This window comes from Acipenser ruthenus, chromosome 2 (genome assembly GCF_902713425.1).
Source record: "Acipenser ruthenus chromosome 2, fAciRut3.2 maternal haplotype, whole genome shotgun sequence".
In the NCBI taxonomy this organism is placed as follows: Eukaryota; Metazoa; Chordata; class Actinopteri; order Acipenseriformes; family Acipenseridae; genus Acipenser; species Acipenser ruthenus.
In genome coordinates, this window is record NC_081190.1 from 64,171,324 (window position 1) to 64,197,835 (window position 26,512).

Sequence of the window (26,512 nt, forward strand, 5' to 3'; positions counted from 1 at the left end):
CCGTCTGTCTGTGTATTCCTTTCTGGTCTGACGCCACCCACTCCGGCCGTCTTTGTGACACGTGGTGTCCTGCGTGGGATAACAGCGCCTCCAAGCGTCAGACCAGGAGGGGGGTTTTTGGAGGGAAAAAAAAAAAGGGCAATGGCAGAAGACGCCATCAAGCTACGGGACTGGATCCTGGACAATGCTGGGCTGGAGGCCCAGTCTATGCCCATAGCCATCCGGATCCTGTGGCTGATGGACAGGGAGCGATGGGAGGCCTATGAGAGGGAACACACCCTAAGCACCTGGGAGGAAGGTGTGGAGTTGGTCCTCAGCTACCTGGAGGCAGCTATAACCACAACAGCAGCCCAGGTGGCAGGTCCACCAGCAGTGGAGTACCTGCTGTCCCCATCACCACCAGCAGAGGAAGAAGCGGGAGGAGCCAGAGCGTCCACAGCCCAAGCAGGAGGAGCCAGAGCGTCCACAGCCCAAGTGGGAGGAGCCCGAACGTCCTACGCCTGAGTGGGAGGAGCCCGAACGTCCTACGCCTGAGTGGGGGGAGCCCGAACGTCCACAGCCCAAGAGGGGGGAGTCGGTGCGTCCACAGCCCAAAAGGGAGGAGTCGGTGCATCCACAGCCCAAAAGGGAGGAGTCGGTGCGTCCACAGCCCAAAAGGGAGGAGTCGGTGCATCCACAGCCCAAAAGGGAGGAGTCGGTGCGTCCACAGCCCAAAAGGGAGGAGTCGGTGCATCCATAGCCCAAAAGGGAGGAGTCGGTGCGTCCACAGCCCAAAAGGGAGGAGTCGGTGCGTCCACAGCCCGAAGAGAGGGAAGTCGGGGCTTCCACAGCCCTAGGACCCAAGCTGCCAGCAGAGGGAGAATGCCTGCTGGTTCCACCTCCACCAGCAGAGGAAGAATGCCTGCTGTCCCCATGTCCACCAGCAGAGGGAAAATGCCTGCTGTCTCCATCTCCACCAGCAGAGGAAGAATGCCTGCTGGTTTCCCCTTCAGAGGCAGAGCCGCACCAGTCCCCTGCAAGAGAGGCAGAGCCGCACCAGTCCCCTGCAAGAGAGGCAGAGCAGCACCAGTCCCCTGAAAAAAGGGGAGACTACACGCTGCTCCCACCTCCGTCGCCAGGAGACTACACGCTGCTCCCACCTTCACCGGCAGGAGCAGAGCAGCAGGAGCGGCCTCTACCTCCATCACCTTCACCGGCAGGAGCAGAGCAGCAGGAGCTGCCTCTACCTCCGCCACCTCCACCGCCAGGAGCAGAGCAGCAGGAGCTGCCTCTGCCTCCATCACCATCAGGGGGCGAGGAGCAGGAGCAGCCTCTTGCTTGTCCTGACTCCCTGCCTCGCTTCGCCCAAGGATTCCTGCCTCGCTTCACCCAAGGATGCCTGCCTCGCTTCGCCCAAGGATGCCTGCCACGCTTCGCCCAAGGATGCTTGCCACGCTTCGCCCAAGGATGCCTGTCTGGCATCGCCTGGGGCTGCCTGTCGCTCCACATCGCCTGGGGTTGCCTGTCGCTCCGCATCGCCTGGGGTTGCCTGTCGCTCCGCATCGCCTGGGGTTGCCAGCCGCTCCGCATCGCCTGGGGCTGCCTGTTTCTCCACATCGCAGCAGGAAGTACTGTCGCCGGAACCCCACCAAGGGAAGCTGCCGGCCACGAAGAAGGTGGGGGAGGTCAGGAGACCTGCTCCCACCGCATCAGTTTTGCTGCCGAAGATCGTGGGGGAGGTCAGGAGACCTGCTCCCACTGCAGCAGTTTCGCTGCCGGAGATCGTGGGGGAGGTCCGGAGACCTGCTCCCACTGCAGCAGTTTCGCTTGCCGGAGATCGTGGGAGAGGTCCGGAGACCTGCTCCCACTGCAGCTTCTTCGCTGCCGGAAGTACTGTGGCCGGAGCCCCACAGAGGGGAGCTATCGGCTATGAAGAAAGGGGGAGAGGTCAGGAGACCAGCATCCCCCGCAGCAATTTCGCTGCAGGAGTGGACCAGCATGCTGTCAGCCGTGCCACTACCGGCAGGGGTGCTGACAGCATTGCCAGCCATGGGCCCACTGAAGCCTCCCTTCACAGCCCGAGACTTTGTCCTGGATTGCTGGGTTTTTAAGGGGGGAGGTGGCCGTTGAGGCCATGTGTGCTGCGCACAAGGGGGGGTATATGTGGCAATGTGCCCTGCCCTTGTGTGCGTTTCTATGTTGTATGTTGCGTGCGTGTGTTAATGTTGGTGTATAGAGATTGGTACACGGGATATAAACGGGTCTGTGTTTCACGTGTGATTTAAATTGTGTAATTATATTTAGGCACGGGATTGCACTATCACTTCACGTGCATTTAAAGTATAGTATGTGAGCACGGGGTTGCACAGAATTAATTCACGTGCTGGGATTCAAGTGAATAATTAATTATTAATTGAATCCCAGCACAACAGTATATATAGATGCATGTTTGACTCACTCGGGGTTGGGTGTTCGTGAGTGGAGAATGGGAGAGAGAGAGAGAGGAGAAATACAGTTAAAGTTAAGGTGAAATAACAATTGCTACAGCGTGCTGGAAGTGCCAGCACGGTACTTGTTTAACATTCGTCCACTTGTTTTGTGTGTTAGTACATTTTGTTTGTCTGTTTATTTTGGCTCAAGTGCCGTGTCCTGTTTTGTGTTCTGTCTGTTTAAACCTTTACTTTGTTAATAAATGCTGAGTGCTACCATTTGCACTCAGCTTCTCATCACCACCGTTCCTTCTCCCCTGCACTCACAACAAGAGAAAATGGCTGAGCACTGATTCTCTGATTCAACAGAAAATGAATTACAAAACATACCACAAAAGAAAGATGTTCCAAACACTAAAATGGTGATTAAAACGTCACTGCCACTGTTTTCTGACGATGTAAGCAAATATGATGGCCAGGATATAATCTGGATTATGCAGCAGTCAGCAAGCTGCACAGAGAGCTGGACACCAAAAAACTTTTATAACTACTGTATGCGGTATGAACTTCAAAAACATTTTCTGTTACATCATCCACTCGATATATCGCGGGTGTCGGGGTCCAATATAAATCCACTATAGGGCCGCGATATAGCGAGAGGCCCATAGAAAAACAAATAGGCTAACAAATACTGTACAACCAGTCCCTCGTTTTAGTGGGGGTGTCAGGGTCCAATATAAGTCCTCTACGCAACCCGCTTTTTCTCAGTTTTTTGGTATATAAAGCAGCACACTGTTTTAATTCGTACTGCGGAGGGTAATTGCTTCTCATCAACTTCAGTCTCCAATTCATTTCATGAGTCTTCCTCTCCTTTCTCAAATGCACAGACCCACTGCATTGAAAGAATCCATTCCCAACATAGGAGACTTGTTGCTAGGGAGCTGACCTCAGTGCCTTGTGACTTTTGCTAGTGCATCGCTGCCACACGTGAACACCTCGTTGGCTAAAATAAAAACCGTTTCAGCAAGTAGATATTTAATTTGCTTTGTGTTATTGTGTAATACATGTGTATATGATAACAGTACGATATTAATGATTTGTTTTTAATTGTTTTGTATATTTTTGTTTGTGATGTGCAGTACGAAATAAAACAAACAGTAATTCTAAGTGCCTATGTATATTGCAGCTATGTAATATGCAGTTAGACAGGAAAAATTGGGAGCCAACTCCAGGACCGCGATATATCCGAATCCGCAGTATAGCGAGGGGTGATATAACGATGGGTGGGTTTATTTATGTTATTTATTTATTTACTTATGCTGTATCAGCTATATTTAAACAGTGTACAAGGAACAGCTGTATTAAAAGCTTCTTTCAGATAATAATACTGTGAAAAAAAACTAATTGTGGGCTAGATTCTCAAGTCACGTCCCTTTACAATTCTAAAATCAATAAGGAAATACTACTTACAATTCAATGAAAATATAAATTAAGTTTGGTCAGTGTACTGGGTGTGTTTTTCTTTTCTAAAGATATTGCGCTAATAGCGATTTGAAGTAAAACGTTTCTTGTATTTGACTGAAGAAATACGATAAACTTTACACAAGATTTCTCCATCGTCAAATTCCATCCATTATAGTTAAATTAAAATTACAAACAGTAAATCAATTTAAAATTTGGGAGGACTGGTTGGGAAGTATTGGAAATTATTGCTAGCAACTGGTTAACAACCTGCAATTAATGTACAGTAAATATATTTAAAGATTTATCTCTTTGATTTTCACTTATGTCAGGTTCCTGGTAACCCTCAAACAAATTAGAAAGACTTCAGAGTTTCATAGCCAGATTAAAGTTATCACTGTGACGTACTTCATGCTATTTGAATTCAGAAAAAAGGGGACAGGTCAGCAAAAGTCAGTCACAGCCTGAAGCATCAGAAGGAGGAAGGGAGTTTATTTATGCAGGCTCTTTTACCACAGCTATTTGGAAATCAGTATGACACCAATTTCAGAGCAAGAATTCAAGTGCCTTGGAAATGGTGCTGCATTCCTGATGAAGGCCTTTTATTGTTTAATATGTCACGCAAGTGACAGGGTGATGGGCTGAGATTGAAGAATTCAGGATATGAAGCTGTCAATTTGAAAGTAAAATTAGGCATTTGTCAGGCATACATCTTCTAACAGGCTTCACATACACTTTATTCTTCCTAAGGTATTGATTTTTTGAGTTAATACTGACAAACTACATAATTAATAATTGGCAAAAGATATAAATGGAAAGAAATAATATCAAATCTGTGGGCTTCAGAAGATGACAATTATACAGACATTTACTGATCAAACTAGGCAGCTCTAGAGATGAGAATTTGTTTTTTTTTCATGAGTTCAGCAAGAGTAGCAGACATCATGTAAACATTAAAACAAGTGCAGTTATATAAGAAGAAAAGCACTATGGCAAAATAAAAATCACTTACAGGCTTTCATACAGCTTGGTGGAATTATGTCCCAGGCTGCAAGGGATTTGTCATATAATGATGCAAAACCCAGATTTTATAAGCACATGTTGCAGTTCTACTATTCCTTGTGGCTCTAATACAAACATCTAATTACCACACAGTCTCTTTTAATCACTGACCAATACATTTTTTTTTAATTATTTGGGAATTTTGCAATCCAGCGGTCTGTTCAAAGCTGCTAGATGAATGGGGTCTTAATGTTGCAATGGTACTTTTTATACTTAATCAATGAGACCGGAAGCAAAAATGTATGGTAATTGCTGCCTTGGATAGTTATGCAGTCTTACTGCTATTATCGTATGCCAGCTGTCCATTGAAAAAAAAAGAAAAAAGTCAGCAAATTCAAAATATCTTTTTAGGTCATCAATTGTTTTCCCATGAGAAGTACTGAGCAATTGAAAGTCACTTTTAAAAATAGATCACTTACAGTGTATCGGAATTTAGGCTTTGTTTTAATGCCAATATCATTATTATGGCTGCATTTACATGAGATTTATTGGCCTCCTCTAGTCATGTAAATATAGGCAAACCATACAACACTTCCTCATTATGACCTGATTTCAAATGTCTTCTCTACAGCAAGCATCTGTAGGGAATGCAATGTTTTAGCTACTAAGAAGTAATTAACACACTGCTAGGGAAATGCACAGGAGAACAAAAACACTCCTCACAAATCACACAGCTTTTTTTCTCTGACCTAAAGCCTTACAAACACCAGCTGCCAGCAAGTGTGGTGATTCACCATACGAAGGCACTGTGCTTTAATGGACTGACCATCTTGTGTCACATTTCCAAGTGCAACAGTGACTGTAAGTGATCTTTCGTGGTGAGGTGGAAACTGTCCAATGGAGGGGGGTGGGGAATCAGAAGTAAATAGTTTAAGTGCTAGTTCAGTGCCAATGTCTGCTGCTGAGCCAAGCTAACCTTGGAGATCTACCTGCTCCAACGTACCACCCCCTGCCCTTACTTAGGCAGTGGTGTATGAGAAGTCTTGAAATAGAGAGAAGGGGAACAAAGAAGACTCACCTACACATACAAAATGTTTAAACATGACAGCCGATTCTTTCGACAGGTTATCATGCTTTATTTGCTTACCTCTCCCCAGGCAGCTGGTAATGGTTCCACGGGCGGGTAGTACTTGGGCAGGTCCCAGGCCACTGCTGCCATGAACCACTTGAAATCCTTACACTTGAGCTGTTTGCGCAGTTCTTTCTGTGCTGACAGGTCACCAGTTGAGAGATGTCTGTACTCCGGCCGCCGCTGGTAGATATATTCAGTGTACTCATCCATCCATGTCTCAGCAACTCGCTTCAGGTTCTTATTGAAAAGACAAATCATATGCTCCTGCAGTAATATACAACAGCTACTCTTCCTTAACTCAATATTTCACATACTAGATTTTGAGTTATTACAGCACCTAACGGCAATACATGACCTTAGCCTACTATTTTTAATGTATAAAGGGCAAATTATTTTGTATTACATCAATTGTGTAGTTATTTTATGTTTTGTGTTTATGAAAAACCATTCTTATGAGAAATTGCTGCGCTCATATTCAAGCAAAAATGTTATTTACTGTATAAGCTGAATTCCCGAGCATAATTACTGGGATGCATGTAGATTAAGGCATACTTGCATTTCCATGTGGGATTTTTCTTGTTTGTTTATCACTTACTCTTGCTAAACTGGTTCCTGACGGCACTTTGTAGGGGACATACTTTCTGTAGATGTGCCCAACTCTGGAACAAGGAACATCATACATACTGCCTCCACACATCCAAACCTGTGGGAGAAAAATATATGAATGGCTTAGACCTATAAAACACATATATTAGTGCACTGGGAAAACTTAACCATACCATAAAGTAATATTCTTACAGTAGATGCCCGCTGAAATGTCACAGCATTAACTGTGAATCAAATTTAAAATCAATCCGTGCAAGTGCCAGCTTTTTCATTTTGACTTGCCATAATGAAAGCTCAATTCATATCTATTAGACAGCCAATACTAAACAAAGAGACAGTTGGTCCAAATTTATTTCATTATTCCCCAAAACCAGCCAATTAATACTTTGCACCGGCGAAAGCAACCAGTCATGTACCCGTAACTACCAAATCAGTCAATCCCAGCCTGTCAGCTCAACTGGAGCAAAGCATCTTTCAAAAACAACAAACTGAGACACGGACAGTTCAGTAATATTGCTCCATACAGATAGCTGACACTGTCCAGATAAACTAAAAGAAACTCTGCCAAGCAAATTATTATTATTTTTTTTCTCCAATTATGTATGTGATCCTTTATGAACATTTTCGGGACTATTTTCCTAGAACTTTTCTCAGCGGAAGGGTACCCACTGGATTATCACAAGTTCAAGGTAAATCTAGGTTTTAAAGTGTTTTTTTAAAGAAAATAATGAGAAAATATTTTTCTAATAGCAGTCGTGCCCTCTCAATGAAGGCTCTATCGTGTGGTAGTTGACCTTGACTTTCACTAGTGCCCTCACCTTTACAATGCATTAGTAAGACCTCACCTAGAATATTGTGTTCAGTTCTGGTCACCTCGTTACAAAAAGGATATTGCTGCTCTAGAAAGTGCAAAGAAGAGCAACCAGAATTATCCCGGGTTTAAAACGCATGTCGTATGCAGACAGGCTAAAAGAATTGAATCTATTCAGTCTTGAACAAAGAAGACTACGCGGTGATCTGATTCAAACATTCAAAATCCTAAAAGGTATAGACAATGTCGAGCCAGGGGACTTTTTTAACCTGAAAAAAGAAACAAGGACCAAGGGTCACAAATGGAGATTAGATAAAGGGGCATTCAGAACAGAAAATAGGAGGCACTTTTTTACACAGAGAATTGTGAGGGTCTGGAACCAACTCCCCAGTAATGTTGTTGAAGCTGACACCCTGGGATCCTTCAAGAAGCTGCTTGATGAGATTCTGGGATCAATAAGCTGCTAACTACCAAACGAGCAAGATGGGCTGAATGGCCTCCTCTCGTTTGTAAACTTTCTTATGTACACACCCAACACCAGGGCGATGGCAAATAATAAAGTGACCGGGCAGTGTATATATGCATTACAATGGATATACTTCATTGACAGAATGAAAGAATTGAAAGACATAAGAATAGGATATGGCAGTGTTACCCCTCGAGTAATTTTTTCAATATATAAATATAACAGGCATATTTCATCAAACATTCTGCGTCTGGGTACTGTGAAATGTAGGTGCTTGAGCCATGTGCCAGCTCACACTGGAATGTTTTTTAACTTCTCCCAGCTCCAGAAAGAGACCCAGGCTGAGTTCAAATATACTGAGGCATACAAAAATAAATGTAGTGGAACTGTGAGGTTACCAGCAAGGGGTCGGAACTGTGGAGAGTGAAACCAGCCACTGACTGAATCTGAGGGCTTGAGTTTCATCTCAGTTTGACTGGTATCATTAGAAAGCACACATGTACTCTGTCTTCTACTACTGGGCATTACTTATTGATGCTCTGTTATTGGTGTTCACAAAATGTAATGAACAGTGTTCAGAAAAACCTTTCTTTTTATACTGTATTTTAGCTTTTTTTTTTTATCTATCCAAGCTATTCTCAAAATCTCTTCAGATTTTAGAAACACTGCCTTTGGTGTAGCTCCATTGTAATACTTCTCTGTTGAAGCACTCTTTGGAATTAAATGAAGTGAAACTGTTGATATGCAGTGACAAGTAAGATATGCTTCGACGAGAAGATGTAAAAGAGCTTGCTATTTCAATACTGTGACAGATGGGAAAGTGTCTCCCCTTCACACAGTCTTGCCTGCAGTTGTTCATATTCTTAGCAAATCTGTAACATTTCAGTGATATCTGTTTCAGCAGAGGGTCAAGCTTAACTCATTACTGATTCCTTCATAGTCTTTTTACAATTACATAACAAAATGAAAAAAATGTTTTAGGTCCATTATCAATTGACTGCTTCAGTTAAAATGTACAAACTGTTTGCTGAGTTCTGTCATTTCTGCTATGATGGTTGTTGTAAGCAGTTCATTGCACACATCTCATAAGCACACACCCCTTGCAAAGTCACTGAGACCTGGTTTCTCATAGTTGTTGCTGAATAGTTGCACACACCCTTCACCCAGCCTATATAGGTTTAGTGGATAATAAATGTGGCACATGACCACATACATTTTTCATATTGCAGACTATGGGGTTCCCTAATTTTACTTTGTCCTATTATTTGGCCAGTCAGCATATTCCAGAGGCTACAAAACATATGGCCCATCAACCATTATCCTTCTGTATGTGATTGTGGAATATTATATTTGCAACATAATACTGCAGATTATTAAATCAGTAGTCCCTTACATCATGATCTTCTTTACTTAAAGAGAAAAAAATATCAGCTACCCAGGTAAAACAGGAGGGATAATTGTCTTTTTTTTTTCTTATCTACTCCTGCTTGTTTGAATAAAGTGGCTTTTGAAAATGCTGAATGTGTCAATATATACACATTCAGCTCATCCTTTGTAAATAATATAACAACAGGACACTGGTTGGATTTTTTTTCTGGAAAGAAGGTTGTTAGCATTCTCAGTACTATTATGCTAATAACGATATATATGCTAAACACTCACTGTATACTATATGATCAACGGTTTATTATACAGATGAACTCGCTTTATATCATGATTGCCATGTAGGCATAATTTGTGATATAAAGAGGGCCATGATATAAACCAGGTTTCACGTTTGCCTATGACAGCACATTATGAGTGCAAGAAAAAAAGAAAGAAAACTAACAGTGAATTAAAGAGCAGTGTTTTAATACTGTACATTTAGTCGTTCTTTACATTTAAACACATGCATATAGTTTACTACAGGACATATACGTTTTGTATCATTAACTGGAACAAAACAGTTTGTGTCATTATCTAAAAAAGGCATGAATTGTTGACTGATGAGAGCTATCAATTAGGCGTTGCACTTGGTGTTTTTTTGAGTGCATCTGTATAATTGGTGACGTTGGTGTTTTGTAACTGAACTATATCCCGTTAAGACCGCCCACGCAGCATATGACCAGAAAATGTCAGTTTATCAACCAAGATGATTATTGGTTGTTAGTTGAATTGGAAATTAATTCTGTCATGTGGTTACTTAGTTAAAACCAACCACTCAGCATTTGACAGGCTGCACAAAACGTGACAATAAGCAGGTTTGTGAGATGATATTAAGAGAGGTATTTCTCAAAGAACCTATGGTGCACGGTGAGTGGTTTTTGAAAAATCGTGATAATAAACGGGGCATGATATTAAGCAAGGTGACATAAAATGGGTTCGTCAGTATTTCTTTTTTCCAGTCTTTCTCATACACTGCCTTAACAGAGAAATTGATTTGGTACTCAGGAATAATACAATATAAACCAGTGATCCCAGATTCAGACTGTAGTGTGACAGACTTTTTAAATATATGATAAAAAGAGCTCTTCATCAGCTCATACAAAAATGTCCTCGTTCTTCAGGATGTCTTCTTGGGAAGCACCCCAACCTAGATGGCAAGCCAAACATGTTTTACTGCTTTTATTTTTAGATTTAATGAAATTAGTGCTAAAGGTAAGGAACAATGTCACCATGCATTCTCCCCCTGTTATTAAGTCTTGGTCTGAAGCCCCTCTCAAGCAGATAATGTATATTTTGCAACTTTGCAGAAGACTACATCTCCCTTTATATGGTTATTTTTTTCAATCTAACTTTTACAAACTAGATGCTGCATGGAACTGGTTCTATAGGGTAACATGCTCTATAAGAAAACTTTCTGTGAAACAATACAGCAAATGCTGTTTTTGAAGCCTGTATACCCTCTAGAAAAAAATACTTTCACCAACTCATAGAATAAAGAGTTTTAATGATAAAAATAAAATGTCCTTTTAATACTAATAAGCAAGGACTGGAACCCTAAGGTCAGCTCTTTGTAATAAGATGTACGATGGAAGATGACTCAAATAAGACCCTGTGTGACATTACTGTCTCTAAAGAATCCGTCACTAGAAAAAAACAGACTGGGGCAATTTAGCTTCTGAACTCTAAGTGTTGTTACCATGGTTTCCACACAAGGAAAGGCCTGCATTCCAATTACAGGCCTCTAAATGACAGACAGAAGGAAAATGGAATAATGAAATCTCAGTAGATGGCAGACGTGTGACAGGTGTAATAAATAGTAGTCTGACTTATGATCTAATACTTATAAGTGTGAGGTATATTTATAACTTAATATTGATTACCTAGGGTAAATGAAGTTAAACACAGAGATGAGTATGTACATTAATTATAGTATCTTAAATGGAAAAATGATCTAAATTTACACGTTGATGTAAATAAATTCAATTGAAATACCAAGATTAACTTAATTCAATATACCTTTTTATGTTCATGTTATAGCTGATTTAATATTTTAAACAATATTCCCAATTGGTTTAATAGATGCTATATATATCAGTGCTTACTTAACATTAAAAAATAAAATCAGACAAAATCGGCTTAAAAGTAAAATTACTTTGGTTTACTGAAATGTTACAAATATATGTAGGTGAAATATATGAGCATAGGACTGCTAAATAGCTAGTTTTACAATATTGGTTCAGAGCATTGGTGCCCGCAGCCGTGTGTGCGTTCCTTTGGTTTGCAAAAGACAGGTGTTTAACGCGACACAAATATATGAAAGTTCAATTTACTACGGTAACCAAACAGACTTCACAAAAACAAAAGAAAGTTCAGTGGCAAAACAAAAGCATAACAAAAACAAGGGAAGGGAAACGGTCATGTGTGCTACTTCTGCAAGCTACAACTAATTATAACAAACAAAGTACACCAAAAAGCATGTCATTGTATCTTGGGCGTCTGGTGACAGGGATACTCCACCTTCGGTCTCATTATTTATCTTGCCACGACAGATTATTCCTTCTATTATTATTATTGTTATTGATGTTTATTTTTTTTAACTACCTGTTTTGTCATGTGTAACATAACAAAACTTTATGTATAGACACTAACTTAGGGGATGAGTAATAGTGATTGTGAGAGTAAAATGATTAGAAATGGAACCAGTATAAAAGATTTGTGAGCTAGTTTTCCCCCTAGTTTAAGTCTGTATTTCAAATAGGTTTACTTGTAGCTTTTATTGTTGTTGTGGACTGTCACTGTAGTTGCTGTTCTGTCTCGATGGCAGCATGCTGTGTTTATTCATTTTCAGAAAGGGAAACAGTGATGCAATTTGGATTACAGTTTTCTAATGTTACAGACACTGTAGGTGCTGTGAAACTCATGAAAGATCAAAAATGCAGCATTCCGCTTGGCTGAAACACTTTACAGCATGGTTATGCAGAGTCGTTATCAGTAGTTACCAGGATCCTGCAGCGAGTCACCATATTCCTTACATGCAAGACAATTTTGTATACACTAAATTATTTCTTTGACTTTTAACTTTCCGAAATATATTTGTAACCATTAGTAGCAGAATGAAACAATTCACCCACAGCTCATGGATGCCACAAATCATTTATATCTACTCTGATCCAATTTAATAGATGAAAAGTCACAACTCAGGAAGGTGCAAGGTCACATCAGTTGATGGCTGTGTTGAAATCTGAAACCTGGCTCCCAGACCTGAGCTCTAACCAGCAGGGCACAACACTGTGCTTTATTCAATTTCATGGTTAAATCGAATCACAGTTAGTGCACTTGCATGGTGGCACCAGTGGTTTGAGATGGTATACAGGAGGTTGTTTTGTCATTTGACTTTGATATGAAGCTGAGGTAAATGTCCACAGTATTTATTCAGTTATGTTTGTGAATCTCCTGTCCCTTTCACATGTCTTGCATGGTATTACTTTTGGCAACTTGGCAGTCGACATTTGTATCATCTATTTTACCCATGGTTGTTACTAATAAGGGATGCCTGATGGCCGTACTGGAGAGTTATAAAGAGAAAAAACTTACTTTAAACGATATTTCATACTGCTCTCCTCCCCAGATCTCAAGTCCACGATCGTAACCTCCAAGCTCCCAGAACCACAGACGATTTACTACAAATAGACCCCCTGCCATGACAGGTGACCTAAAAGAAAGGACAGTGTGAATAAGGTCAGTAATTGCACTGTAGAGGGAAAATACAATGAGTATCTATCAGATTAAATATTTTCTTAAGTTTGAGGTTTTAAAACTATAGATTAACCCTTTGGTGACCAGCCACTCTAATTTCGGTGGTTAAGCATCGATGACGTGCTTACTCTTCCGAGATGTCTGACGACAAAAATAAGCCGTGGGGGAAACAAATCAGTATTCCTGAGCCTTATCATTGAATAAGGCTAGGTACTAGGAAAAAAAAAACTGTATCCCTATGTCCAAACTTTGATGATACACGTCAACAAAGTGACGCACAGGAAAGGCGTCTACCAGTGCATATTTTGAAGTTTCTATTGAGTTTTTTTACTTATTTGTTAGCTTGGTAAAACTATTTGCCACATTCATTGCATTTTTACATTTACTGCTTTATCACCATATCGTTTGTTTTTCTATAGACTTTTTTTTCTGCTGCTGTTGATTTCTATAAGTTTGGTATAGAAATGTTATTTTCTCCATGATACCAAATTATTGAAAATCCGGTAACATACAGTACATATCTTTATGTCAATAATTTAGTGGGGGCACCCGAGTGACGCATCCAGTAAAAGCGCTCGTGGAGTGCAGGATGCGCCCTATAGCCTGGAGATCGCAGGTTCAAATCCAGGCTATGTCACAGCCGACCATGACCGGGGGTTCCTAGGGGGCGGCGCACAACTGGCCGAGTGCCACCCGGTTAGGGAGGGCTTAGGTCGGCAGGGGAATCCTTGGTTCACTGCGCATCAGCGACTCCTGTGGCCGATAGGGCACCTGTGGTTCTGCAGTGGAGCCATCAGATCTGTGTTGTCCTCCGGCACTATAGGTCTGGTGGCCTCGCTGTGGATCCGCAGTGCGAAAAATGACAGATTGGCAGGAGCACATTTTGGAGGATGCGCATTCCAGCCATCGTCTCCCGAGTCCGCGGGGTGGAGAGGGCGGGGTGGGGGGGGGGGGGGGGTTGCGAGCGGTGAGTAAAATTTATTTGCTTCTTTTGAATTGCTATAACTCTTGTATATAATATTATTTTCTCCATGATACCAAATTATTGAAAGTCCTGTAATATACAGTACAGACATTTATATGTCAAAAATTAAATGTGTACTCATTTCATTTTTTTTTTTTTGAGCTGGATGAGGAGCTGAAGAGGAAGAAGCTGTTCCAGATGAGCCCCAACCCAACACTTCCACTGTGAAGAAAGTGCATTGTTTACAATATTCATTGTTTGATATGTTTTTTGCATATTCAGAATAGCTTTTTATGTATTCCTAATTGTTTGTCTTTCTTTTATAGTACGGCCACTACAGATGCAGACCATGCCCACTCCTCGCCCACCAAACGCCGCTATACACGTCGTCGCAACGCACCACATTTGTTATTTATTTATTGTTATTTACAGTCAGTATTATTGCTTCCCTCAGGGACACAAGGTTCATAACCTACCGTTCTGAGGAGTTTAGAGGCTATATAAAAATCGTTTTGGGTGAAGGAATTTTTTATATGTTCCCATCGGTAAGGGCTTAATTATGGAGGACTTTTTGAAAAAGATTTCAAAACGAAACCTACTGAGGAACTTGTCAAAAAGATACGGTTTAGTACAGATCTGTGTGGAGACATATACATATAGATATAGATTATATAAATAATGCTGTTCGAAATAAAACAAAAAGCAGACAAAAAGGTGAACTGTTGTGTGCTTACACTGCACATTGTTGCACTAAAAAGAATCAGGAAAGATTCTGTCCTGAGTGGATGAGAAAATAAACTGTATTGAAAAAGACAATTTAAGAATGTGAATCACAGAATGCTATGTTACAGGTCACTGCAACAATAGCTGTGTCCTGTGGGTTTGATACAAAACTAATTGAAAATGAGAACCAGAAATTGCACAGTTGTGTTACCTAAATTAGAGAGACAGTTGTATGACACAGGAAGCCATACGCACCATGGCAGCGATATACATCTGAATTACAGAAAGGATCACACAGCATATAAAGCTAAAATTAAGCATTTTGAGGTGCAACTGAGGCAGCAGGGAGCTGTAGTAGTGGCCACAGTGTGTTCTCACTGTCATCATCACATTGAAAATAGTACCAGACCAACCATTCACTTTTCACTATAGGTAAATTGTTCCAATGACTGCTGATCTGGGATCAGTTCTGCCCTCATCACCAAATGTATTATTTTTTTTTCTTTCATTACTTGTTATCCACCATGCTTCTTTCAAATTCTTATACGTGCCTCTTCCCAGATCCATTTTTCCCACATACCTTTGCATTAAGCTTAAAAAGGTCATAAGGTAACCCTAGAATCTGTCGGTGCCTAGCAACAGCTTTTCGTCCTCCTATAGTGGTGCCATTTTTAACACCTCTGAAGAGTTCACTGTAAGTGTACTGTTCACATTTTTTACATCTTTTAAAATTATTTCAAATGCAACTACATTTCCAAGAAACCTATGTCACTATGAGTGACCTTGTAGGTGGTTAAAGTAAAATCTCTTTATCAAAATGTATTCACACACTCAGAAGTTCATTTATTTTGCATTCATTAATTCGTACATGCCTACATACATACAAATAACTCTTTTTCACCCGTTGAAAAGGTATTCTGTTTTTGTGAAAGAAAACAAAAGTTGCTTTTTTGCAACAATTTATGTTTTGATTTTTATTTGTATGTTTCAATAAAGTAGATAAAATGCAGTATAACAGTATTCATTTGCCCTTAAATACCCCCCACATTTTCCACCAAAATTTGGTCATATATCCCAGAAATTTTTGGCAAATAAAATGGCTATAATTAAAACTTAATTTCTTACTGGAGTTGAAAACACATTGTAAAGAAAAGCCTATTAATCTAAATCTCAGATTCTTTTTCTTGGTGAGTTTTTTTTTTTAATAAATCGCATTATTAATTTTTGAAACATCCATTGACTTGTTTACCGACTTATCACCTGAATGCATTTGGTAGGGATTATAACTGAAACACTGCTGTGTTGGATAACCCTAACCTAATAACATTTTCAATTTCCATACACCTAACTATAATTACAAGTTGCCCCTAGTGACTTAAAGTAACACCTCTTTAAATTTTAAACATGGATTTCTACATAGGCAGCAGCCCACCATTAAGCAGCTGCCAAAATGTGTCTCAGCGTCAACGCAGCTAAAACCCATGAAGCCAAGATAACATTTTGTCATACATAACATGAGGACACATACGATAAAGCTTAAATAGCTCTGGTTTCATGGGTATGACTTATCTAAAACTTCAGTGATGAAAATAATGTTTGCACTTTCAATTACAGTTGTAACGACTACATCCTCTATAGAAACAGGAGGCCATCTATAGGGCTGTTTTAGCTATTAAGGTCATAATAATGTTGGTTCATAGGTTTTGCAGGTCTTTGTTTTCCCTTTTTGTAATAGTACTTTTTTTTTATAAACAAATGACTACGATCAAGCAATGGACGGCCAACCATCTACATATATGATACAGATGCAGTCCAAATAAAATTAAATAAACAAATATGTAAAAAAAAAATAATAATGAACAAAACAGAAAAAAACGAGAGCCATGAGGTGTCAACAGCAAATCTGGAGGATAGAATAATGTTTTTTGGTGCAGTACAGTTAGTGAGTAGTATTCTCCGAGCAGATTCATAGCTGTAACACTGAATCATCACAAAAAGAGAGGGCGATGTTTGTTATAGTTCCCTCAAGCCTAAAAGACTGTTGTTCCACACATAGAGTGCTCTAACCATAAGATATCACTAATGTAAACCTTCACCTCTGCAACACAAATATGTGAATATGGCTTTGGGGGTTATTTTCTTTCCATAGCTTCATAAACTGGACTGCTGTTGCGTCCTTCGTACATCATCAGTGACTGCTATTATCCTCCATTTAAAAAGGGACAGCACTCCATCATGTTTAACATATCTGTGTGAAATTATGTTGCAGGTGCTATTCTTATTTTTAATTCTTGTTTTAAGTGTTAGTGACATTTAAATTCGGGGGATATGAAGGATTCAAAACCAGAAAGAAGCTGCGCAGTTCAGAAGGTATTTTACTCTGCTGAAGGCATGCCACATGGGTGATCTACTTTATACATTTTTTCCACCCAATTATAACATATGACGAGGCCTGCAGGCACCAGCTTGGCTCATTAGTTCAGTGCTTACCTCCACACTGTAGGCATTTGGTATTGAAAATTACCATATTCATTTTAAAAGAATGTAAAGGAATTGCACACTTGGTGTGAAAAGCCATCTTCAGTATTCAGCAGAATTTAACGATGTTACACTTAGCCAACACAAAATCTGATCTCATATAAATATAAAAGTCAAGTGTTGTTTACCTCACAATACAGTCATATCATTCTACAGCTTAATATGTAGTTAATATTTATAAAATCAGCACATTTCTTTTTGCTTGAAGCCTTACACTTTCTTTAAGCGACAGAAACATACAGCTAATGATGTTGCCCCAACCACACCATGAATCTAGACCTAAAATGTGCACTTCTTATTCCATTCCCCTCTGTCTCTGCAACTAGAAAAGAGAGTTGAAATATTTAAATTATTTACCATTGGCAGGGATTAAAAGAGCTACATAAAGCCATTACTCAGTAAGGTACAAAAACAGAGAGGGAGTGATCAAGTGGAAGACTGGAGGTGGTATTGGTTCATGCCTATCCTACACAGTCACTTATGGGCACCAATTTCCAGAAAAAAAAACAACTCTGTAATTAGGTTGTAAAAAGACGGCAAACAGGATGAACAGAAGGGGCAGCTGTGGGCGCCAAAAGCAATTTGCTGTCTGTAATATGCTCTGGCCTACTTCCTTCCTATTTATTAAAGCACCGTACTATACTGGCTTACTCAGTTATGGAGGGTAATAGAGAGGCGAGCACTTATCAGTAATGAAATTAGATTTGTATTTTTCATTCCTGCCTATAACAGAATAACATCAGTGCTTCTGTACATCTCTGCTCTCATAGCAATACAGACTGTACATGTTGAAAAAATCCTAAGAACAAATTGGCTTCAGATACAGCACCCATTAATCAGCTAGTGATGCAGTTATAGATTTATTCCTAACTAACATGTTTCTAAGACAATGATTTCATTGATAGTGGTGTTGAATGCCTGGGCAACCTGATTTTAAATCCTACGTGGGCATTTACCTTTACAATGCTGATGAAACAATTATAGTAATTCTGTCAGTACTTTACAATAATTCCCCAGTGTACTCCCACCCCCTCCCCTCTTTTTGTGTAAGGGAAAAGCAAAACAAATTTACAACCCTAATTAAAAATGATTAGGTATAAGCACAACTCCAGGCTAATTTAAATAGCCTCTCTCTAATTTTAATAACACCATGATAAAAGGAATGGCAGTGGTACTTGGTACTTGTTAATGTAAAATCATTGTTGTGGTTACTGCTAAGCCACTGAAACATTTCAAGTAGTATCATTACAAACATGTTTACTGGACAACAACATCAAGTTCACATATACAAAGCCCTAGTTATTTCACCAGCTTTTGCTGACAGTACATGTACATGTATAACATACATGAAAATTTAGTTTGATGTATGGTTCAAAAGCCTTTCATGAAGACAAGTCACTGGTCCTTCATATGCTACAGTTAAGAGGTGGACAGTGAGTCTACACTTGCACAAGTCCTACCATTATTTCATGCTGTCCACAACATGCTAATGGATTATCAACTACACAGGGAAAAGAGCTGTTGACAAGGCACCAGTGGTTTGTTTACCCAACAGGTTATATGATTTGTGATGGGCTGAAGGGGGTCCGGTCTGTAATTCGACCTCCCGACAGTAGGGGGCGGGTGAGCAGGTCTCCACTACTCCGTTCAACCAGTATTAGAAAAACCTGGCATCTAGGGGATTGGTGTTCGGCTGAATGAAGGGGTGGGGCTCTGGGTACTAAAGGGAGTGTGCTGTCTCGCCGCAGTCAGTGTTGGGGCACTGTAGAAGTGAGGAGCATGACAGGGGTGCTGTATTTATTTATTTGTTTATTCAGACAAAGTAAGCTAAGGAAACAGACCCTCCCTACACCACGGGACTGTTTCGGGACACGCTTAGTTATTATTTCGTTTTTTTTCTGGATTTGAGCACCACCACCCGTCCTCACCCAACCCTGTTTGTAAATAGTGGATACAAATAAAAACGTATTGGACTTGAGTTTGTTCTCTGCACCAACAATACCTGGCCCTTGGCCACTCACATGGTTCCAAAAGAGGAAATGAAACATCAAGGTTTGGAAGGTTGACCACTTTTTTCTAAGATGCTGAAGCTTAGTTAATCTGACCCAATTGTAAACCAACCATACATAGTAGGAACATATTATAAATTATGTTAAATGTCTGTAACAGGATTAATTTCAAAGTACAGTAATACATGCTCAAGCAATCTCTGATATACAACCCATAAATTGTTACCATTTTAAAAACAGGTTTATTTTAAGCAAGCACAATATGAACACAACAAAGCAAAACAAAACAAAACAGCTAACAATGTATCTTTAATATTAGATAGGTAAAAGAAGTTATGATGATCTTCCGAGTTGGAATTGCTTGGGTGTGAAATTTCTTTCAAGGAATAATGTTTTTCTTTTGTCTCAAGAGGAACATTCTGTGTTGTCGTCAGTCCAGAGCTGTGATGGCAGATCTAAGTGATTCTAGCTCAACTCTGTGTTAGTTTCTTCATTCACCTGCACTTCTCTTAGCGAAATCGATAGTTGATTTTCCTACCATAACCAGTTCTGTTTTTCTATAAGCAATGAACAGACCCACGGTCCACGGAATTAAATGCTAAAGAATGCATACCATGGAGATTAAGCCAGAGAAGTTTACTATAGAGAATAATTTTACACCCATTTGTTTGAAAGATACAGAAAACAGTTAACTGAGTTGCCCTGTGGCTTTTCAGTTTGACCACCATTACAGTAATCAGACATGACTTCAGTCTCTATAGAGAACCTAGCTTTGTAATAAACAAACAAATCAATATTCAAGCAGGATATACTGTATCTATAGTTATTTCAATCTATCTTTCTGTTAAATATGCACACAGAGTTACATTAAAGGTACTTTTATTCGTGACAGATATCGGATGCAATTTGGCCATGTTAATTTGCAATACATACATTAATGTTTGCATGCAAAAAATGTTATTACAAAGATTAAAATGGTACCAATAGGTCACTAATGTCAGAGTAAAGTGCTAATCAACCTCAAAGTGACCATTCCTGAGAACAATTAAGAAATTCACAAATTGAATATAAATAAGGTGAATCAAACTGGCAGGTTTAAAAAATGTCACAAACACAATTTGTAAACATACTGGAATTGTTATTGGACTCGTGCACAGTTTTAAGAATAGTACTATTCAGATTTAGTTTTCCAATCATAATATATGACATTTTAAGAACAGAGTAGAGGAAAATCAATTTAAGAATCTCAACACTGCATAAACACCTCTTTGTCACTGTTTGTATTGTCTTGAGATGAATACGGCCCATTTAACAATTTAACTCCTGGCAATATCAGCCATGTGGAAAAGATGTGCAGAAGCTAGGGGTGCAACAATTAATCGATGCATCGATTATTGATCATCTGTCCTTAAATTTCCTGAGATTCAATTACATATTGGTGAATCGATGCATCCAATTAGAACCCAGTTTGAAGTCCCTTGTTGCCGGTTTGTATTAAAACCTTGAGTGTGTGATAGTGCGCTTCTTTTAGTGCTAGTACGGTAGATTAGCGCGTTGCTAGGATACTCACTTTAGGCCTCTACATTCGCGTTGGACAAGCCAAATCAAAAGTAGGCCTATTGTATTCAAGTTTTCTTGATTTAAAAATTAAATTAATACGTTTTTTTTGTTTTTGTTTTAAATCTACTAAATCTACGGATTACCTTCTTTTGTTTCAAAGCATGTTGCGTTTGGATTATATGGCAATTTAGTACGATAGTTAAATTAGTCAGGATTTGTGAGATTAATTTAAATGTTTTGCTTTGCTTACCAGTAATGAACAACCATAGTTCAGATAGAAATGGCTTCTGTTAAAATATAATATGTTTTATTATTATTACAATGTTAAAGGGACATCTGATCCGGACGCACCCATATTCTTTTCAGTTGTTAAAAACAAGTCCTTTTTGTATTTCTTTTTTTATAATAAGAAGTGTTCTAATTTGAATATAAGTTGAGCCTTTTTGTTTAACTATTATGCACAAGTGTGTTTTTAGTTATTGGATCAAACTAATGTTTGCTCTTTATTTTGAAAAATAAAACGTCAATGCATCGATTATCGTTCATAAATGTATATATGATAATCGGATACGAAATTAGGCTGCCGATTGCACCACTAGCAGAAGCTAATTCCAGTATAGTTCTAGGTTTTGTGCCAACACTTTGCGTGTCAGATTTTTGGGCTCACTCAGTCACAGGCTTTGCTAAAGTGGTTCAGCTACGAAATGTTTTTGCTCAACGTGATACAATTAATCACTCCATCACTATTGGGAAACCTTAAATTGCATGTTTCATGGTTAAACCCTTTTTAGTGATTTCAAAATTTCAGTTATCACAGCCTGTAACTCGCCTTAATTATCTTATGCAGAAATCTCACATGGTAAAGCACAGCACACAGTTACGCTAAAGAATCAAGAGGTGCAGTTAACATTTATTAACACTAGAACCACCATGGCATCATTTTTACGGTTTTCACTTTTAAAATTTTAATTACTGTGCGTGTGTGAAAGATAAGCGGTTGTGCGTTCTTGACATTTCTTAAAAACACGTATTAAATACCCTGTTGGTGTTTGAAAGGACAGATTTCAAGCATAAAAAAAGTTATAATCCCCTCTACCTTTGACTGCCTTTTACAATACATGTTTTTATTTTGAATATAACCTACAATATTCTATTTTATTTTTATATACAAGCCTGTTGTTATCTCTACTGGACTTGGCAGCCATCAATTCCTTCATTTTGTACAAGGAATGCACCAGGGAAAATATCAGTTGGAGAGATTTCATCTTGAAGCTAGCCACAGCACTTCAGCAGAAACATTTTGATCAGAAATTGAGAAAACTGCAAAGCAGCAGGCTGCAGCAGCTCAACCTGGTTTCTGTGCTCCACCGAGTGACACACACGCAAGAGAAAACAATACTTTCGTTTTAAATTAAAAACAACTTTCGTTTTTACGTTTTTTTGTATGTACACATACCTGTTTACACACTAGTTTATTTTGAAATGTTTATTTTATTATAGATTTTCATATTTTCAAGTAGTTCTTTATATGTGGTAAGTTAGAAATATATATTGCAATTGATAAATTGACTTTTACTGTGTTGTTTTTGATTGCGACAAAATACATATTTTATTTATGAGATTTTGTATACATTGTGCACAAAGCCAGTTTTACCCAATCAATAAGTCTGTTGACCCCCGTCTTTCTAAACACACGAAGTTCACCGTAAACATTAAAGGGTACATCAACACTACATGAAAGATAAAACATAAACTATCCCACCTTGCTGTTCTGAATGTATTTAGTCATTGTATAATAATCCATATGTGCCCAAACATATGCATAATACCACACTGCTATGTCCAAAATCACTGTTCTCAAGCATCTCTTCTGAGCCAAAAACATGACTTCTGCATGTACCCTCACATGTGCTCTGAAAAGTACCGGCGCATGCCGAATGAAGCGTTGTATTAACTATATTACCACTGTGTGGAACACACTAGTCTGTGTGACAAACATGGTATTTTCCATAAGGAAGGAACTTGTACCTGCTTTAGTTTTTTACACTGTACATGTTTCCTTCGCATGTTGTATTTTGATGTATTATTACCATTAATGTAGCATTTAATAAAAAATAAAAAAAAACGTCTGTGCTGTGTAAGTGGTTACGGGAAAAGGAAACCATGATGGAGTTGTTCTCATTTCCAGCTAATGAAGGGACCCACCCACAATTACAGCAGCACTGTGTTATTTCAATATACGTCCCCAAAGTCTTGGATATTGCTCCAGCTAATTCAGTATGTTTGCAGAATTGACAACTATCAAATAAACTAGCAAATGAGATTCGAAAACGATATAGTTCCTTTCGGAATGAGGTCTTTGAAAATGATCTGACCTAAAAAAAATAAATATTGCATTTTTTCATCCTTCTTATAATAAGTGGAATTGGGCTTGTATTTTTAAAACGTTGCTTTAATTTTCTGTGAGTCGCAGGTTGTGCGATTGACTGGTGTCAATGTACTGTATATGCGAGTCATTAGAACTTTAGAATCATCCTTATCCTCACCAGTTCAACTAAGAAAAACTAGTACTAAAAAAAAAAAAAAAAAACCTAGAACTATTAAAAAAAAAATATGGAACTGGTATAAACACCCCCACTCCCCTCCCTCTGAAATGGGTTGGGCTTGTTTTGAAAGTCAGTGGCGCTTTTTTTTCTCGTGAGACTTGGCAACAGTGCTTGCCATTGTAACTGTGTCTGTTTGGGTGTTTTTGTTATCAGACACCTTGGGGTATACAGAAATAACAAAAACAGCCAAACAGATTAATACAGTTACAATGGCAAGCAAAAATCTACAAACGGAATGAAAAACATACCGTTCCACTGCCACAAGTTGCGAGGGTTTATAGGCTGAATTGGAACCACAATTGTTATTATAATGGAACCTTACACCGTATAATAAATTATGCACGTGCGCTTTCATTGTTAAATATCGAAGTTGTGTCAGTAACTGTTTAAATTCAAATTTTCCGCAGAAGCACAGTGTGACTGTACAAAGGGAACGTCTGAAATAATGCCAGACAATATTTCAACATCAGATTGTTCTGATAGGGAGATGGAATTTGTGGCTGAATTTGACTTTCCCACTCAACGGTGTGTAGACGATTGTACATGTGTTGTGTCAGGAAATGCAAATGAAAACCAAATACGAAGGATGAAAAAATGCAATATTTGTTATTTTTTAGGTCGGATCATCCTCAAAGACCTAATTCCGAAAGGAAATACATTGTTTCCAAATCTCATTTGCTAGTTTATTTGATACGTGTCCATTCTGCAAACATTCAGAATCAGCTGGAGCTATATCTAAGACTTTGGGGATGTATATTGAAATAAGACAGTGCTGCTATAATTGTGGGTAGGTCCCCTTCATTAGTTGGAAATGAGAACAACTCCCATCTTGGGTTTTCTTTTCCCTGCAACCACTTACACAGCACAGACGTTTTTATTGATTTTTTTTATTGAATGCAACATTAATCATAATAATACATCAAAATACAACATGCGACAGAAACATGTACAGTGTGAAAGATGTCTACTACACAAAAGCAGGTACAAGTTACTTATGGAAAATTAGACGGACCATGTTTGTCACACAGACTAGTTTGTTTCCACATGGAGGTAATATAGCTTATACAACGCTTCATTGGGCATGTGCCGGTACTTTCCAGAGTACATGTGAGGGTACATGAGGAAGTCATGTTTTTTTGGCTCAGAAGAGATTCTTGAGAACAGTGATTCTGGACATAGCAGTGTGGCGTTATGCAGATGTTTGGGCACATAGGGATTATTATATAATGACCAAATACATTCAGAACAGCAAGGTGGGATAGTTTATGTTTTATTTTTCATGTAGTGCTGATGTACCCTTTAACACTCACACACACTGGGTTACCTGTTTCCTCTTTTTTCGTCCCTGAGATATGAAGTCCACTTGAGCTATACAATTTCATTTTCACTCCCTCATCCTGAATTAATCATAGCAATGTATAAATCTAACATGCCATTTCCCAACTGAAAATAATGAATTTCTTTACTTGTTAGACCCTCTGTGACATCTTCCTTGGATCTGCCATAACAATATTCACTATAAACAGGTACATGTAAGAAAATCTCCTAATACTGCCTGAGATTTAAACTTGTTTTACTAGCCACAGGCGCTATAGCTCAGTTCTCAACACACAAGTAGTTGGCAGCATGTTGTTCATACTCTGAGATTGATGCATTGTGTCAAGAGAACAGACAGACTAGTTAAAACATTATCACACTAATGTCACACTCTTTGTTTTCACAGTCAATCTTAATGCCTATTTAAAATATTCCTAAAACTGACAGCTCCCTACATGAATAAAGAAATTGCCACGCTGATGATTACAATCTGAATAAAAAGGGTATTGAAAATTAAGCTCTTTTAAAACAGAGAATCTAGTAAAACCAAATCAATGTAACGCAACAGCAATGCAAACCTCTTGTAAAATGAACTCTGACTATTCTTTCGGGTATCCTTTGAGCGTATCTCAGCACAAATTGGCAGCCTATACCATAGCCCATAGCCTTAACCACAAGTAGAGCACCTAGAAAACTCCTACCTCTATATGTAACAATTTATTTCAACAATCTTCAATTAAACAATCTTAGTCTGTGACTAAAATGATGAATATCTTTCTTTGGGGGGAGTTACCGTATTAGCATAGTATAGTATAGAGCTTTCCTTTCAATAATACTTTTAGGGATAACCTGGCCCATAACCTGACATCCCTTTCTTTGTGCATACAGGCACATACGATGTGTAGATAAAATATTAACAATATTAGGCTCAAATAAACTTGGAACTGGATAGGAAATTGACCTTAAATGGAAATGAATTATTACCTATCGTAAGGCAAAATTTTATTTTATTAAATTCTGGGAACACAACTCCTGTATGTACTATTGCTTTGGACTGAGGACTAGTCTGCCATTCTAGTTCGTTAATTGTCAAGGTCAGCCTCAAGCACTCCCAGAAGAGTTCTTATGTGAGTAGAGCTTGGAAGCCTATGGGGGTATTTGAATTGCCAGCACACTACCACTATTAATCAAGAGAATGTAGCAGACACTGAGATCATCTCAAACAGATATACAAGTAATGTTTGTTTTGATTTGAGATGTTTGGATTTACAGAAACTGAAATGGATAAAAAACGAGAAATAATTGATTATGTTAACAGTAGTAGAAACTGAAATGGAATTTAGAAAAACAAACAAAAAAAAACTTAAATAGAAATTTACACAACAAAAATGAAATAGAAATAATAATAATGCTGAATGTGTTTTTCATGGCTAGCAAGCAGGGAACAAATTATTATTTAATATCACCATTTCTCATTTGAGTGATTCCTAGGTCAGTGAACATAATGATATACGAGTTGTCCGTACTAAGACAGGCCAAATGGTGCAAGTTCACTTGGGAGTAGTTCAATGCGTTTTGTGTATCAGAACTTGTCGAGTTACACGTGTAAAAAAAATAGTGGCTGTTCTTCAATGAGTTTGCCTTCCACACCAACAACAAGCGCTGGACATAAGTGTGAAAGTTCTGTGAGGGACTACTTTCAGTACACTAGTATTGACGATAAAAGCA

General features: G+C 38.9%; 1 protein-coding gene across 1 annotated transcript in view; it reads right to left on the minus strand.

Moving 5' to 3' along the window:
- The window catches only part of galntl6 (polypeptide N-acetylgalactosaminyltransferase like 6), a 385,099-nt gene that overhangs the window by 11,237 nt on the left and 347,350 nt on the right, over window positions 1–26,512 (minus strand). Inside the window, exons 7-9 of the mRNA XM_034014430.3 lie at window positions 12,906–13,023; window positions 6,599–6,706; window positions 6,019–6,240 (exon numbers count right to left, since the gene is read on the minus strand). Coding sequence (XP_033870321.1) covers window positions 6,019–6,240; window positions 6,599–6,706; window positions 12,906–13,023 — 448 coding nt within the window. The remainder of the gene's footprint in view (window positions 1–6,018; window positions 6,241–6,598; window positions 6,707–12,905; window positions 13,024–26,512) is intronic.